The sequence below is a fragment of the Moschus berezovskii genome, chromosome 28, assembly GCF_049115385.1.
Source record: "Moschus berezovskii isolate FMDL1 chromosome 28, NW_MosBer_1.0, whole genome shotgun sequence".
Taxonomy (NCBI): Eukaryota; Metazoa; Chordata; class Mammalia; order Artiodactyla; family Moschidae; genus Moschus; species Moschus berezovskii.
In genome coordinates this window covers 30,062,331-30,080,027 of record NC_142487.1, presented here as the reverse complement: position 1 = coordinate 30,080,027, position 17,697 = coordinate 30,062,331, and the positions used below count along the sequence as shown (strand labels likewise).

The 17,697-nt window shown below is 49.5% G+C and overlaps 1 protein-coding gene across 3 annotated transcripts in view; it reads left to right on the top strand.

Annotated features, from left to right (window-relative positions):
* Positions 1-9,684: 9,684 nt before the first annotated feature.
* Positions 9,685-17,697, top strand: part of KDSR (3-ketodihydrosphingosine reductase) — a 40,941-nt gene continuing 32,928 nt past the window's right edge. For all 3 annotated transcript variants that reach the window (XM_088833491.1, XM_055417500.2, XM_055417499.2), the window contains exons 1-2: positions 9,685-9,849; positions 16,088-16,177. In XM_088833491.1, the coding sequence (XP_088689617.1) occupies positions 9,742-9,849; positions 16,088-16,177 (198 nt within the window). In that variant the 5' untranslated portion in view covers positions 9,685-9,741. The remainder of the gene's footprint in view (positions 9,850-16,087; positions 16,178-17,697) is intronic.

Below are 17,697 nucleotides of genomic sequence, written 5' to 3'. Positions count from 1 at the left end.
TCACAATGTTGTGGAACCATCAACTCTGTTTCCAGAACTTTCGACCCAAATAGAAACTCTCAGCCTCACCTCCCCTTTCTCCCTTCCCTCCAGCCCCTGAGAACCACTGCTCTGCTTGCTTTCTCTGTGAATTTGCTTATTCTAGGCACCTCATATGAATGGAGTCTATAGCATCTTCCCTTTTGTATCTGGTTTATTAATGCAGCATGTATTAAAGCATTCAGACAGTTTCAGTAAAGATTATCCCTTATGAGTTACATTGTTGATAACTCAACCTACATTAGATAAATTAAGGAGAAAGGATCAAGCTCATGCCTCACAATAAAAATGCTACATAGTGTAATTATAGGCGTGTAATGAAAGATTGAAGGCAGGAGGAGAAGGGGACGACGGAGAATGAGATGGCTGGATGGCATCACCGACTCTGGACATGAGTTTGAGTGAACTCCGGGAGCTGGTGATGGACAGGGAGGCCTGGCGTGCTGTGATTCGTGGGGTCGCGGAGAGTCGGACATGACTGAGTGACTGAATAGCAATATGAGCCATTGCTGCTGCTAAGTCGCTTCATTCGTGTCCGACTCTGTGCGACCCCATAGACGGCAGCCCACCAGGCCCCCCCGCCCCTGGGATTCTCCAGGCAAGGACACTGGAGTGGGGTGCCTCTTCCTTCTCCAGTGCGTGAAAGCCGTTGCTAGCTCAGTCATAATTTTGTCATGAAAACAAAATGATGGAAAGCCATCAGTGTCATCGTGTGTCATTTACTTGTGCCCGACTCTCCGCGACCCCATGAATCACAGCACGCCAGGCCTCCCTGTCCATCACCACTCCCGGAGTTCACCCAAACCCATGTCCATCGAGTCGGTGATGCCATCCAGTCATCTCATCCTCTGTCGCCTCCTTCTCCTCCCACCTTCAATCTTTTCCAGCATCAGGGTCTTTTTTAATGAGTTGGCTCTTTGCATCAGGTGGCCAACAACTATTACAAACTGTTGCTTCATAGTAACTCCAAAATTCAATGGCTCAAAATAATTTATTTTGCTCATGAAACAATTTATTTGATGACCATTTATTTTGCTCATGAAACTGCCAGGTGTATGGGCTCCATGCGCTGTCACTGTAGGCAGAGGATGCTCTTTGAAAATGGCTTATTCACACAGCTGGCAAGTTGGTGTTGGCTAATGACTGGGAGTCCAGTGGGACTGTGGGCTGGAGGCCTCAGCTCTTCTTCGAATGGACCTCTCCATAGACAGGCTGAGCTCACTCAGAGAAGAGCGGATCACTGCAAGGGCGAGTGCTCCAAGAAAACAAGGGAGAAGCTGTGGGGCCTCTTCCAGGTTTTACTACAAGGCCTGCCGTTTCACCGTGGCCACAGTCCTTTGGTCAAGGCAGTCACAAAGGCCCACCCACGTTCACAGACCCCCTCCCCGCTGAGTGTGATCACACTGAAGGGACATATGGGATTGGAGAGATTGTGGCCGCCATCCTTGGAAAATACAGTTTGTGGCAAAAACAATTCTCTGTATTCACCACTTTTATGCACACTTTCCATGAACGGCCTGGACAATTGTGTCCCCCTTCTTTACGATTGTTCAGATTACATTTATTAAAATGCATTTTTAAGTCTGTGGACTCACTCTTTGTTTTGGTTTGCTTTCATTTTTCTAATTGGTTGGCCACAGAAAGGAAATCCAAAAGGAAGCTGGACATGCAACACAATTTGAGAAGCACCGGTCTCGTTGAAGAGTGGAAAGGGCAGTATTGCCTGGGGGTCTCCCGTGAGTCCTGCAGAACACGGAGGGTGCTGAAGAGGCGGAGGCGGCCCAGAGGCAGAGGCAGATGGGCGCTGCTTGTGGGGAGTGCTGCCCTCCCTCCGCCTTCTTCTCTCTTTATTTTGGCTGTGCTGGGGCTTCCCTGCTGCTTGCGGGGAGTGCTGCCTTCCCTCCGCCTTCTTCTCTCTTTATTTTGGCTGTGCTGGGGCTGCCCTGCTGCTTGGGCACAGGCTCCAGGCTCATGGGCTTCAGAAGCTGCAGCTCCAGGGCGGCTCTCAAGGGCTTAACTGATCCAAGGCACGTGGAATCCTCCCTGATCAGGGATCGAACTGTGTTCCCTGCGTTGGCAGGCGGATTATTTACCACTGAGCCACTAGGGAAGCCCCTCTCTGCCTTCTTTTTATAACCTCTTATTAGCATAGTTTGTAGTAGTGTTTGCCTGTATAATTATACCTTATTTAGCCCGGGATCCACTTCTTTGATGGGATCTCTGAGTCTTTACCATAAACAATGATAAAATTTGCATACTTCTTTTGAGTCGATAATACATTTCTGCTTTTATTCATTTGGCTGTGTCGGGTCTTTGTTGCAGAGCGTGGGATCCTTCTCTGTGGCGTGTGAGCTCTCTGCGGCCTCCCTGGCTGTGGCGCTCCCCCGAGGTTCCCCCGAGGTCTGTGGGATTTAGTTCCGCAACCAGAGACCGCACGTGTGTCCCCTGCATTGCAAGGCAGATGCTTAACCACTGGCCACCAAGGAAGCCCCAATATATTTCTTAATGTTTACCTTTACCGTGGTAAATATTTATACTTCTGTGACTTGACTTGTCAACTTTAACCAGTATCTTTGGGCATCAGGTGCAAATGAGGCAGTTAATAAAGTCATCCTACCTTCCAGGTGTTTTCCTTCTTCCCCTCCCAAAACGTTCTATTATCTCTACCTTGTTAAGGTATAACACGTATATACCGTCTTTACCCTAGACGCTACATTTGTTTTCATCTTTGTTATACAGTTAAACTTGTTTCATTTGCCAAATTCTCCAAAGACGGTCCTTCCACTCTACTCTTCTCAGTCATCTTGTGACTGGCTGAAGTTTCTGCTGGAAACTGAAGGTCTGTGCCCCAAACTCACATGTGAAACCCTGGTGCCCAAAGTGATGGTATTGGAAGGTGGGGTCAAGAGAGGTGGTTTTGGCCTCACGAATGGGATCAGCAGCCTGGTTAAAGAGACCTCAGAGAGCTCCCTGCCCTCTTCAAGCGAGGCCACAGTGAAACCATGGCCTCCAGGGACCGGGAAGTGAACTCTTACCCAACACCCAACCTGCCAGTCCCGTGGTCTTGGATTCAGACGCTAAAATAGAGAGAAATGGGTTTCTGTTGTTTATAAGCCTCCCAGTCTATGGTCTTCTGTTGTAGCTGCCCAGACAAACTAATATAATAATTATAATAATATAATATTATAATAATATAATGCTCTTCTCAAGAGGCACTCATGGGAAAAGTATTGATCATTACACGTTCAAGGGTGAAATTCAGATTAGCTAGATAGAAAACTTTGGCTCAACATTTCCTTCCTGGAGGATCTTACGGATGTGTCATTGTTCTCACACATTGAAAGTCATTGTGGAGAAATCTGAAACTAGCTGGACTGTTTTTTTAAACAAGTAACCTGATTTTTTTTTTTTTTTTTGGCCTGATTGGCCCAAGTTTTCCTTCTTTTAACCACTGTGGGTTTTTTCCCTATAGTTTTACATTTAAGCTCATGATCCATTCTGTATTAGATTTCTCCAGAAAACCAGAACTAATAGAAGATAAGAATAAAGATGTATATGAAACACAAGGTGCTGGCGCCCATGGTTTTGGAGGCTGGCGTATTCCAAGGTCTGCAGGGTGAGTTGGCAAGCTGGAAACTTAAGAAGAGCTGATGTTTCAACTCAAGTCCAAAGGCAAGAAAAATGGGCGTTGTTCCAGTGAAAAGTTCATCAGACAGGAGCAACGATCTCTTCCTTGGGGGAAGGTCAGCCTTTTGGTTCTCTCCAGGCTTTCAGATGATTGGGTGAGACCCTCCCACACTGGGAAGGCTAACCTGCTTTACTCTGCCTCCTGATTGAAATGTCTGCCTCATGAGATACACTCTCACAGAAGCGCCTAGAGTAAGGTTTGACCAAAGATCTGGGTCCCTAGTGGTCCAGTCAATTTCTTTTTTCTTTTTTTTTTGTAGTTAATTTATTTTTTATTGGAGGCAAATTATTTTACAATATTATATTGGTTGGTTTTGCCATACATTGATATGAATTTGCCCCGGGTTTACATAAGTTCCCCCTCCTGAACCCCCCTCCCACCTCCCTCCTCCCTGTATCCTCCCTCTGGGTCATCCCCGCATGCCAGCCCCGAGCATCCTATAACATGCATTGACCCTGAACTAGTGATTCGTTTCACATGGTCCAGTCAATTTGACACATAAAATTAACCATCATATTACCTGAGTCAATTTTTGCAGAAGGTGTAAAGTTGAGGTTGAGTTTCATTTTTTTGTCGATGGATGTCCAATTTTCCCAGCATTATTTTTGAAAAGGCTACATTTCCTCCATCAAACTGCTTTCACAACTTTGTCAAAAGCCTGCGGCACATGTGGGCTCTGGGCTCTGCTGCTGCTTCTCTCTCTGCGGCTACCGCACCGTCTGTTACTGTAGCCATATAATAAGTCTTGAAATCAGGGAGACTGATCACTCCCTCTTTCCCCCATGTTTTAGGTATCTAGTTCTTTTGCCTTCACATATAAATTTTAGAATAATCTTGGCTATAGCTACAAAGAACAATCTTGCTAAGATTTTGATGGGAAAAACATACTTTATAATAAAATAATAAAATAAATATTAAAAATTGAAAAAATAACAGCAAAAAAGTAAAACTAAGCCCATGAAGTCCAACAATGGGCAAGGAGCTATCCCATCAGGTGGATGTCATGTGTGGCGTGCCGTCCTCAGAGTGAAGGTCTCAGAGAACTGGAACGGGGATTGGAACGGCTGTGACGGGGAGTGGGGCAGGCTCACACGCTGTCCTGAGTGTGTGCGGACGTCAGCGTGAGGAACCTAGAAAGGGGCCGCTTGATACACTTCTCCCCTTTTCTGGGGGTTCTGGAGGAGAAGGGGTGCGGAGAACGCTGACGTGACTATGCAGCTCTTCTCACAGAAAGAAGATGGTGTGACTATGGTTTACTCTTTCTTTCTTCACAGCGCCTCAACTTTCTTATTTTCCCACCTGGCACAGTATTCCCAAGGACCAGTGCTTAGAGTGTGGGTGCTGAATCAGGGATCATCCCTAAGCAAGAGGCTGTGACTATACTTTGAAACCTTTATACCAGAATCCCTTATGGCTTATGGGTGGGTAACACCTTCACTTTACCTGGCAAACTCATGAATTGATCTACCTGACTGACCGTGAATGCAGATATATTGCCTATGCTGCGCTGTGTGCTATGCTTGGTCCCTCCGTCATGTCTGATCTTTGCGACCCCATGGATTGCAGCCCGCCAGGCTTCTCTGTCCACGGGGTGCTCCAGGCAAGAGTACTGGAGTGGGTAGTCATTCTCTTCTCCAGGGGATCTTCCAGACCCAGGGATCAAACTCGGGTCTCCTGCATTGCAGGCAGATTCTTTCGTGTCTGAGCCACCAGGGAAGCCTCCGTTCCGTTCTGTTCTGTCGCTCAGTCGTGTCCGACTCTTTGCGACCCCATGGACTGTAGCCTACCAGGCTTCTCCGTCCATGGGATTCTCCAGGTAAGAATACTGGAGTGGGTAGTCATTCTCTTCTCCAGGGGATCTTCCAGACCCAGGAATCAAACTCGGGTCTCCTGCATTGCAGGCAGATTCTTTAGTGTCTGAGCCACCAGGGAAGCCTAGTGGTTGCCGAAAGCTCACTAGCGGCGTGCCGGCGCCACCCTACCATACACAAGTCAGAACGGACTGAGAGGAGGGTTTCTCTAGGTTAACGTCTGCGCCAGCAGTCTGGAAAAGCGGGCACTAGGCTGAACACAACGTCCCTCCCAGTGTGTTCAGTACTAGGTTGAACACAGTGTCCCTCAAACACAAAGATTTGAGCAAAAGCAAATCATAAATAGGAGGAGAAGTGGTAACCAAAGAAAAAGGAATGAATCAATGGATTATGTGACAAGGAAAAACCAGCGTTACACAAATTCCTTGAGGGAAGCTCAGAGCACGAGATGATGGTCTCTGAAACCTGCAACCCTGAGCAGCATGCTTTGGGAGACACTCTGGTCAAATGATGTGTTGATAAGCTGGACCAACTGTTGATAATTGAGTGAAACTGTAGCAAATGTGACACTATCTTTGTTAAATCGGGACAAAGTTGCTTTACAATGTGTTGTTAGTTTCTCTTCTACAATGAAATAAATCAGCAATGTGTATTCATACAGCCTCTCACTCTCGGACCTCCCTCCTACCCAAGCCCCATCCCATCCCTCCAGGCCCCCACCGAGCACCAAGCTGCGCTCCTTGTTCTGTCCAGGGGGCTGCGCGCCCACGTGCTGTCTGTCTGACGCACGGTGGTGTCTGTACGTCAGTCCCAGCCTCTCGGTTCACTGCTCTCCTCCCCCCAGGTCCACGCATCTGGTCTCTATATCTGCACGTCTATTCCTGCCTGCAAACAGGTTCGTCTGGACCGCACGTATATGCGTTAACATGCGCTGTTTGTTTTTCTCTTTCTGACTTACTTCACTGTGTCTGACAGTCTCTGGGTCCGTCCACGTCTCTACAGGTGACTCAGGCCCACTCCTTTGAGTGGCTGAGGGACAATCCACTGTGTCTGCGCACCACATTCTCTATCCACTCACATGTCAGTGGACCGCGCGGCTGCCTGTGTCCCAGCCGTTATAAACAGTGCTGCAAGGAGCACTGGGGTGCATGTGCTTTTTTGAATTATGGTTTTCTCAGGGTATATGCCCAGTAGTGGAGTTTCTGGGTCCTCTGGTGGTTTTATGTTTCATTTTTTAAAGAACCTCCACACTGTTCTCCATAGTCGCTGTGTCAGTTTACATCCCCACCAGCAGAGACAGAGGGTTCCCTTCTCTCCAGAGCCTCTCCAGCGTTTATTATCTGTAGATTTTTTGAGGACGGCCGTTCTGACCTGTGTTTTGAGTTGCGTTTTTCTAGTAACCCGTGAGCTGAGTCTCCTCTCTCGTGCCTCCCGGTCGTCTGCATCTTTTCCTGGAGAGGCGTCCGTTTGGGTCTTCAGTGCATTTCATCCTCTTTTCCAGGCTGCATCTACTCCTTACACCCAGACAGGGCTTCCCAGGTGGCTCACCGGTGAGAACCCACCTGCCAGTGCAGGAGACGCAGGTTTGGTCCCTGGGTCGGGAAGATCCCCTGGAGAAGGAAATGGCAGCCCACTCCAGTATTCTTGCTGCAAAATCCCATGGACAGAGAAGCCTGGCAGTTCATGGAGTCACAAAGAGTTGGACAGGCCTTAGCAACTGAACAACAACGAGAAACACACCTGGATATGACGTAACGCTGGCATCATCTCAGCAGCAAGACTGCAGTATGGATACTGGAGGTTAAATCTGTTGGGAAATTGAATTAAGAGCCTGCACATTGCCTCCTCCAAATACTAGGCATATGTTTGTTCTGTTGTAGAAGAGCACTGGGTGGCCTGGACCCCAGAGAAGTTCTTGCCATTTCCTTTGGCTTCTTGCAGGTGTCCTCCCTCAGACCTGGTGGAAGTGTCCTTGTTCGGATGAGGGCTGGCGAAACTGGACTTTAGGGTGTGGCCTTCCCATTCTGGAAAGACCAGTCATGTAGGTGGAAGTTCGCTGTTATCTGCTAACCTGGAGACTGCCTTCAGCCACAAAGGCAATCAGTCAATTCTATTATGAATGAAGCCCCTATTAGTAACGAAGCCCCAGTATAAACTCTGGACACCAGCAGAGCTTCCTTGGTGACCTGCCCTAGTTCGCAACTCTCCATGGGAACTGTCACACCCAGTGTTGGGAGGTCCACGTCTGGAGATTGCCAGACTGTGCCCTTGTTGTTGTTTAGTCGCTAAGTCATGTCTGACTCTTTCTTTGACCCCGTGGATTGTGGCCTGCCAGGCTCCTCTGTCCATGGAATTGCGCAGCAAGAATACTGGAAACTTCTCCACAGGATCTTTCAGACCCAGGGATTGAACCTGCAGCTAAGCGTCTCTTGCATTAGCAGGCATATTCTTTACCAATGAGACACCAGGGAAGCCCAGACTTTGCCCTATGTACAACTTCTCTTGGCTGACCCTCATAAACCATAATCACGAGTGTAACAGCTCTCACTGAGCGCTCTGAGTCCTTCTAGCAAATAATCACACCTGAGGGTGGCTTGGGAACCCCTCCTCCAAACATTCAACTGATGTCAAAAGTCTTGGGGACGCAAATCATGTGATTTGGCTAATTCTGGGCAATAAATTAAGAAGAAAAACTCAAGATCAATTCCTTTGTTTCTGAGCCCTCTAGTATTTCTCAGAATAACTTCAAAAATAGTAAAGCACATAAGCAAACAAAAAACACGTGCCTTTTGCAAACTAAAACCTTAACAAAATGTGACTCTGCACCCACAATGGAGGCTGTAATTAAAAAGACAGATAAAAACAAGTGTTGGTGAAGATGTGGAGAAACTGGTATCCTTATACACTGCTGGTAGGGATTATAAAATTGGGCAGCTGCTTTGGAAAACCGTCTGGCAGTTCTGGTTAAACAGTTATTATAAGATCCAGCAATTCCACTCCTAGGTATACACCCAAGAGAAATGAAAAACTTCTACATGAATATTCATAGCAGCATTGTTCATAATAGCCAAAAAGTAGAAACAACCTAATGTCCATCAATTGATGAATGGATAACTGAAATATGGTTTGTCCACACAATGGAATTTGGTCATAAAAAACACGAATTACTGACACACTGCACCACATGGATGAACCTTGAAAACGTTATGCTGAAAGAAGTCAGCTACAAAAGGCTATAATTCCATTTATAGGAAATACCCAAAGAGGTAAGTTCATGGAGACAAAGATTAGTGATTACTTAGGACCCGAGGGGGTGGGAGGCAATGGGGAGAGACTGTTACGGGGTAGGGATTTGTGTGTGTATTTTCGGGGTGCAGCTAAATGACGATAGTGATATTTGCACGACTCTGACTATATAACGCACTTTAAACAGGTGCATTGTATGGTAAGGGAATTAGATCTCAATAAAGCGTTTGGCTTTTTTAAACCCTGCCCTGTTAACAGGTGAACTCTGAACTCAAGGAAGCTGAATGACCTGAGCGATTCTACAACTCCCTGTCCAGGCCTTCCCGGTCCTCGGCAAGCGAAAGTGCGCTGTGACCATTTTCTAAGCACGAAAGAAAATACGAAATGGAGCCCGCGACTCGCGGGCCTGATGCCGGGCCTCCCGCGCTGGAGCGAGGCCCGGAGGTCCGGACCTGCGCGCAGACAGCCCCGGGCCGCCGCCTCCGACACGGGGAGGCTCGGCGGCCGGCCCTGCGGCCCTGAGGAGGCCGCTCCTCCCTGGCGGAGGGCGCTGGTCCCGTGCGCGCGCCGGGGAGGTGCAGGGTCCCGCTCCCAACATCGGCTAAGGCTCCGCCCCCGACCAGGCCCCGCCCCGGGCCCGCCTCCAACCACGCCCCACCCCGGCCCCGGCCCGACCAGGCCCCGCCCTCCAACCACGCCCCCGCCCCGCCCCGCGCGCCGCCGAGCCCCGCGCTCCTCCGCGCCCCGCGCCCCACCGCGCCCCGGGGCCAAACACCGGCTAAGATTCCGCCCCCGACCAGGCCCCGCCCCGCCCCGACCAGGCCCCGCCCCTCCAACCACGCCCCCGCCCCGGCCTGACCAGGCCCCGCCCTCCAACCACGGCCCCGCCCCGCCCCGGCCCCGCCGCTCGTGACCGCCGAGCCTGCGCCGAGCCGCGCCCGGGCCGCCGGCCGCGCGATGCTGCTGCTGGCCGCCGCGTCCCTCGTGGCCTTCGTGCTGCTGCTCTACATGGTGTCGCCGCTCATCAGCCCCAAGCCCCTCGCCCTGCCCGGGGCGCACGTAGTGGTGAGTGGCCCCCGAGGCTGCGGAGGCGCCGGCCCCGGAGCGCGGGCCCCAGGCCGGCCGCTCCCCCGCGGGCAGGCCCGCCGCCCCGCCACCCCGCCGCCCCGCCGGCCCGCGCCGTTTCCCCCGCGGCCGCTGCGCCCCCGGGGTGGCGCGGGCTCGGAGGGCGCGCGTCCGCGCCCGGGGCGTCCCCGGGGCCCGCGGGTTTGGGCGTTTCTGTGCTCGCGGTCCCCGGTGGGTCCGCCGAGGCGCAGAGGGGCTGCGGGGCGCCCCGGAAGGCGGCCTGCGCGAGTGACGGCGGGCAGAGCGGTCCGGGAAGTGAGCCTCTCGGGGGAGCGGCTGGGGCCCTTCTGCGCCGTCTGCACGGCCCGTCCCTGCTGGACTCGGCCTGGCCGGGGCCGCCCCCGTGCAGTCAGACGCCAGAGGACCTGGCTTGTGCGTTGCGAATGAAGGGGACGTCGGTCGGTTGGTTTGTTTCTTACAAGAAATTCTTGTCTTCGACGATCCCTTTTCTGCACGTAGACCACCTCACTTAAACAGAAAGCCTTCTTTTTTGCGCCCAGTATGCCACCATTTGCTGTGGCTTTCTGGGCCCTTTTCTTACTTGATTTTTTTTTTTTTTTTTTTACAAGCCCGAGGCACAGAGAGGCGGGAGGTTATGAATAAGAAAAGTTAGTTACTAAGCAGTTAGCGCAAATCCTTCTGGTGTGGGAGGTGACATATGGGTGTCCTGGCTAAGATCCGAGCATCGCTGGGATGAGATAGGATGGGATGGTCGTTGCTTTTAGCGTGTCTGACGTCCCGCGGAGAGTTTGTGAATGGGAATGTATATTTTGTTTAATTTCTTTCGTCAGACTATCAGTGTACTTCCAGCTCCTGCCATTCCTGATGCAGAAGGTAGATAAGGAGATGAGTTGTTAGTTCATTAGCAAGCCTTCTGAAAGGGTCACGTCTGCGAGAGAACTTCTGCCTCAAGAACTGTGGCTTTAAAACTTGGGTTTTTTAGCATTGATGTTTGCAGCGCATACCTTGTAGTGTTTATAAGGGACTCTCACTTATCAGCGACTCTGGTCCTACCAACCCCATCATGCTTCTGCAGGCCGTGACTAAGATAACGGACACGTCTGCTGGGGTAGATCCCACAGAATTTCTTCCTTTCACCGTCTCATTTGGCTGTGCCACTGTAAATAATGACGACATGAATAATTCACATGATGTCACCGTCTGTCTTCTTTTTTTAATGACATAAAAACAGTAAAAGTGTAATTGTTTTTCTTGAGATTTGTTAGGACTGCACCCAGTCGTTTCAGGAAGGGGGTCAGTGTTTATTCTTTTGCTTTTAAAACAATTCTGATTGCCTAGTGTTATCTCTCTAATTACAGTGGTAAAGCTGTGCAGCAAGTCTTACACAATATGTGTGTGTGTGTGTGTGTGTGTGTGTACACGCCCCTGTGCAGACAGTCACTCAGTCGTGTCCGACTCTTTGTGACCCCATGGACTGTATGTAGCCCACCAGGCTCCTCTGTCCACGGGATTTCCCAGGCAAGAACACTGGAGTGGGTTGCCATTTCCTTCTCCAGGTGATCTTCCCGACCCAGAGATTGAACCCACATCTCCTGCATCGCAGGCAGATTCTTTACCATCTGAGCCACCAGGGAAGCCCTCTTATACAGTATATACTTATTTAAATCAGCTGTTTTTTAAACAAAACTGTTAAGCTGATTTGGTGAGAACTAGAAAATCAAGCCCACCCTTTTGGGGAGATGGATGGAGAAGCTGTTCTGACAGCATAGCGCCCTCTCTTGCCCTGGATAAGAGGTGTGTGGTGCAATTCAAGAGAGATTAACATTTAAAACAGTAGTGGCAAAAAATAGAGCGAGTGATAAAGGCATTAAACTGTTATCTTTAGGGTCTCATGTTTCAAGTTACCAATGGTCAGGCAACTCAGTACGTATTTATGGTTTTCTCAGCCATTAGGAAAATCTCTTATTATGTTTTCTTATACTACTCAAGGGTAACGTAGCCTCGATTAACTTACACATGTTCTTAGATACCGTCTGTGAATTAGCTGGCTTGGACTGGAAGGTCAGTTTCCCATGAACCATGACTCAGAAGTTGAAGTCTTATTCTTGTTTTTATGGACAAATCTTATAAAATTACACCCTGTTCTTCGTTGTGCAGCAGTTTGACACAGCTTGCTTACCTGTTTCAGTCTAGAAAAAGGACGGTAACAGTCGTAATGTCTACAGAGCCCTGGAGAGCATATACATTTTCTCAGTCACCTCATCACTTCAACTTCCATGTGTTCATTGAATAACAGGGAATTTTTACTTACAAGCTTTTTGACTTTTTTTTTTTTCCAGGGAAATGGCATCGTACACCACTTCGCAAATTAATGGTAGGCAAGGATTTATTTAGCAGCTGTTTGTTAGCGGAATGAGGGGTGAGGATGTTAGCAGGGATGAGGATGGTAGCTCAGACTTGATCCTCAGAGTCTGACCTGGAAGCTCAGGCAGGCACAGAAGGAGCTGCAGAAGGAGCAAAAGTGACAGGACAGACGGATGGAGTCCAGAAAGGCTTCCTGGAGGAAGAGACGTTGGGACCGGCCTCTGCAGGTTCCATAGGATTTGGAAAAGCAGGTGTGTGGGAGATGTTAGGTGAAGGGACCTGTAGGCAGCAGTAACAGTCAGGGACATTTTTAATGATCTTGCTAACTGGAATGTCTGATAAAAAGTAATAAGCCAAAACCACCTATGAAATATTTATATTTTTAATACTTATCTACATTGACTCAATGGACATGAGTTAAAGCAAACTCAGGGAGATGGTGAAGGACAGGGAAGCCTGGCGTGCTGCAGTCCATGGGATTGCAAAGAGTCGGACACAACTGAGCAACCGAACCACAACGTTTATTTATATGGATAGTCTGGATCTTAATTGCAGCAACCACATTCTTTGTTGTGACATGTGTACGCTTAGTTGCAGTTGTGGGATCCAGTTCTCTGACCAGGGATAGAACCCCGGGCCCCTGCACTGGGAGTCTTAGCTACTGGACCACCAGGGAAGTCCCCCTATAAAATATTTCGATAGCAAAGAGCTCTTCAGAGGTGACTCTTAGGTGGGATAGCAAATGTATCTTAACAGTAACTGGTAGATAATTGGTTAATTAACCCAAAGAAATCCCTTCATTAGTGAGAAGCTGAGGCTCAGGAGAAACTGGGAGTTCCATGGAGATAGGTACATTGTGTCGGAAGGAGTCTTGATGATCTTTAAAGTCATGAGATGGGATCAGAGATATTCTTTACAGCAAGATTTATATCTAATGATAAAATATTCAAAACAATCTGGATGTCTGAATATAGGCGAATATTAACTAAGTTTTGATATAGCTGTCTGATGCAGTGTTGTGTGTCCTTTTAGTTTTTTGACTATACATTTTTTTTTAAGGTAGGATACAAAAGTGTGTAAGGGCAGATGCCTCTCTTACTCCTCTTCCTCCCTCACCTGCTCCCCTGGCCTGTGTTATATCATGTGCGTAGGAAAAATGAATAGAAAGATAATGTTACATTTGTATCATTAAGTTAAATATATTTTGAGCCCTTTCTGTATGCCAGGCATTATACTGCTGCTGCTGCTGCTGCTAAGTCACTTCAGTCGTGTCCAACTCTGTGTGACCCCATACACGGAAGCCTACCAGGCTCCCCCATCCCTGGGATTCTCCAGGCAAGAAGGCTAGGAATATAGCATGTGTGTTAGTTGCTCAATTGTGTCCAACTCATTTCGACCCCCCCCCGCCGCCCCCACCAGGCTCCTCTGCAGGAGGAGAATTCTGCAAGCAAGGAGACTGGAGTGGGTTGCCATTTCCTTCTCCAGGGGATCTTCCCGACCCAGGGATCGACCCCAGGTCTCCTGCACTGCAAGCAGTCTTTACCATCTCAGCCACCAGAGAAGTCCAGGATACAGTAGGGAGCCCAAATAGAATTGGTACTTTTAGGGAGTCTGTGGAGTAGTAATAGGAGAGGTGACTGTGAATCAGACAGTCACACAGGCAAACACATGGCCGTTTGGTTATGGAGTGCTGTAAAGGCAAGGGGAAAGGCTGCAGTGCTGAGAAGCGGGCTGGGGGCGGGGCCTCGAGGGCAGCGTGTGAGGCTTTCCTGAGGTTGTGGTCGTTTGCTGCTGCTGCTGCTAAGTCACTTCAGTCGTGTCCGACTCTGTGTGACCCCATAGACGGCAGCCCATCAGGCTCCCCCGTCCCTGGGATTCTCCAGGCAAGAACACTGGAGTGGGTTGCCATTTCCTTCTCCAATGTGTGAAAGTGAAAAGGGAAAGTGAAGTCGCTCAGTCATGTCTGACTCGTAGCGACCCCACGGACTGCAGCCTACCAGGCTCCTCCGTCCATGGGATTTTCTAGGCAAGAGTACTGGAGTGGCTTGCCATTGCCTTCTCCGATAAATTGGTATAGATACTATGAAAAACAGTATGGAGATTCCTCAAAAATTAACAACAGAACTACCATATGATCCAGTAATTATACTCCTGGGTATTTATCCAGACAAAATGAAAACACTAATTAGGAAAGATCTATGCACCTCTATGGTCACTGAAATATTATTTACAATAGTCAAGATATGGAAGCAACCTAGCTGAGATTTATTGGGTAAATAGATGCCAGTTGGATGAAAAGAGGGGAGAAGAGCGTTTCTGGCAGGGAAAATAGAATGTGCAGAGGTCCTGTGGCTGGAGAAGGCATGACTGGGAGCCAGCCAGTATGGCTGAGCCGTGGACGGTGAAGATGAGAATAGTGCCAGAAGGAAAGCTTCACTGTTTCCTGTTCCCACGTGATCATGTGTTGCTTTATACTAAGCAGTCGTTTAAAAGATCATAAGATACATGCTGGTGATTATGCTTTTCATCCCCTGTAGAACTGGTCATTCATAGATGATATATAGAAAAACAATGTTCATTTGGATTTGGACTCAAAGCCAAAATAATGTGTTTATTTTTATTTTTTAATTATTGAAGTATGGTTGAATTACAATGTGTAATTTCTGCGGTATAGCACTGGGATTCAGTTATATATAAATATACACATTCGTTCTTTTTCATAATGGCTTACCACAGGCTGACTGTGATTCCCTGTGCTGTCCAGTAGGCCCTTCTTGCTTATTCATTTGTGTATAACAGTTTGCATCTGCTAAAGCCAAACTCTGAGTCCATTCCTCCCCCCGCCCCGCCACCGCCCGGGAACCGCAAGCCTGTCCTGTGTGTCTGTGGGTCTGTTTCATAGATAGGTTCATTTGTGTCATATCAGATTCTACGTACAGTGATGTCACGTGACACTGATATTTGTCTCTCTCTCTGCTTACTTCACTTCGTACGATAATCCCTGGGCGCGTCTGTGTTGCTGCAAGCAGCATTCTTTCTTTCTTCGTTAAAGCCAAGTGGTATCCACTCCATTCACATGTGCACGCATCACACGTCTTCTTTATCCGTTCGCGGACGTTTAGGTTGTTTGCACCTCTTGGCTATTGTGAATAGTGCTGCTGTGAACATAGGAGTGCATGTATCTTCTCGAATTATCAGACTAAAATGTTGTTTGTTAGCTAGATGTATAGGGCTCTTTCCCCACAGTGGACTCAGAAATACAGGTGTGCAGTGGATAGTTGAGTACTGGAAACAGTCAAAACCACACGCCCTACTGACAGTTTGTTCTTAAACTCCATTCGTTCAGTCTGGGATGACGATGCCACGGTAGCTGAAGATGTAGTTTCTGTAGGTTAGATTTTGCAGCCCATCACAGCTGTTTTCTTTGTTTGTGTTGGGTCTTGGTTGTGAGGCACAGGCTTCGTTGTCCCGGGGCATTTGGGATCTTAGTTCCCCAACCAGGGATCAAGCTGCCTCCTCTGCCTTGCAAGGCAGATTATTTTTTATTGTTATTATTTATTTATTTTTAACTGGAGGGTAATTGCTGTACAGAATTGCGTTGGCTTCTGCCAAACGTCAGCGTGGATCAGCCCTGGGGAACCGCGCCCCTGCCTCTTGACGCCGCCCCGCTCGGCTGTTCCGGAGCCGGGGCTTGAGGTCCCTGCGTCAGACGGTGAATCCCCACTGGCTATCTGTTTTACATGTGGCGGGTTCCTCACCCCGGACCACCAGGGAAGCCCCCCGTCCTAGTTTGTTTAAATTTCCCACAGAAGGGAAGTGTCAAGTGCTAAGATTTCTTCCTTTCTGCTTTTAGGTTACAGGAGGCTCTAGTGGCATCGGAAAGTGCATTGCTATCGAGTGCTATAAACAGGGGGCCTTTATCACGCTGGTCGCGCGGAATGAGGTAAGTCTCCCGGTTATGCTGTCAGAGGCTCAGTGAGCACGACGTGGGGCGTGGAGGCCGAGTGAGCCCCGCAGTGCTCACGCCTCGTCTCTGCTGGCGCTGTGGTTCCTGTGCTGTGCTCAGCCGTGGCCGACTCTGCAGCCCCGTGGACTGTGGCCCGCCAGGCTCCTCTGTCCATGGGATTCTCCAGGCAGGAATGCAGGAGTGGGCTGCCATGCCCTCCTCCAGGGGATCTTGCCGACCCAGGGATCGAACCCAGGTCTCCTGCATTGCAGGTGGATTCTTTACCATCTTACTGGTTATTTGTGTTCTGGGCAAAAACTTCCTGGTTGAAGTCAGGTTATCTCCACAGATATTTATTCAGGGCCAGGAACTCTGAGGCGACATTGCAGAGACTGCAGACCTGGGAGAAGCAGAGACTTAGGTGCACCCCTGGCCGTAGGCAGCCAGGGAGGCTGCCCCCTGCCCAGAGCCGCCGGCAGCGGCGTGGTAGGGCCGATCTGAGTCCTGAAGGGTGACTGTAGGCATTTCTCTGTAATTTGCTTCTGACGTCATCTCCATCTCTAGTGAGACCCAGGCTGCACAGGGGAAATCCCCCTCCTCCCCAGCAGTCCCACACACCCCGGGTTTTCTGTGCCGCGTCAGCACCAGATGGTGTCCTTTTCTGTTCAGTGTCTGTTTTGCTTGCCCGAGCCCCGGGCCGGGCGCTCTGGTCTCTCCGACAGTCCCGCATCCTCCTGCTCCCCGGATGGGGGGACCACGGAGGGCCTTCTGGGCTTGGCCTCGAGCTCGGGGCACAGTGGGCACTCGGGACGGCTCTGTTGGCTGAAGAAATGAAGGGAGGGTGATGGACTGAGGGGCAGGTGCCACGCAGCGTCGTTGGTGGGGTTTGATCCACTCGTGAACAGGGAGGGTGGCAGGGTGCTGGCTGCCCCGGGGCGGGGCGCACAGCTCAGCAGTGCCCCGGGGGATGACCGGCCACAGGGGTCCTGGGGGACTGTGCAGATCAGGCTTGGGCAGCCAGCATCTCCTTAAAAATGAAGAAAGGCAGAATTAGCTCCCTTTTATTTCTCCCCGGACTCCTCTAACAGCGCATCTGCTTTGGCATTGAAACCACCTTCCACAACTGAAAACCCGGCTGTGATGAAGGCATCCTGTGAGATTTGTCCAGTGCTGAGGTTTGACAAAAGACACAGGAAACGCAAGGCAGGGCAGGCCAGCGTGTCAGGTCCTCCCAGGCTTTCTGTGGCTCCTGGCATTGCTGGGGGTGAACGAGCCTTCTTGGCACCAAGAAGGCCTTGACTTTCCAGTCGGGTGGTGTTCCTCTGTATTGATAGAATAATATGATTTTATTCAGGCACATTCTTGTTTAGAACACCTCCACGTCTTTTGAAAGGACTCGCCTCTCCTTTTGCTATTCTCTGCTGTCCTGCTGTATTTAAATTCTAGCATTTATAGCAAATTGAGGTGCTGTAAACTGACCTCCGTCTTCCTGAAAATGACTAAAACAAGTGCCATTG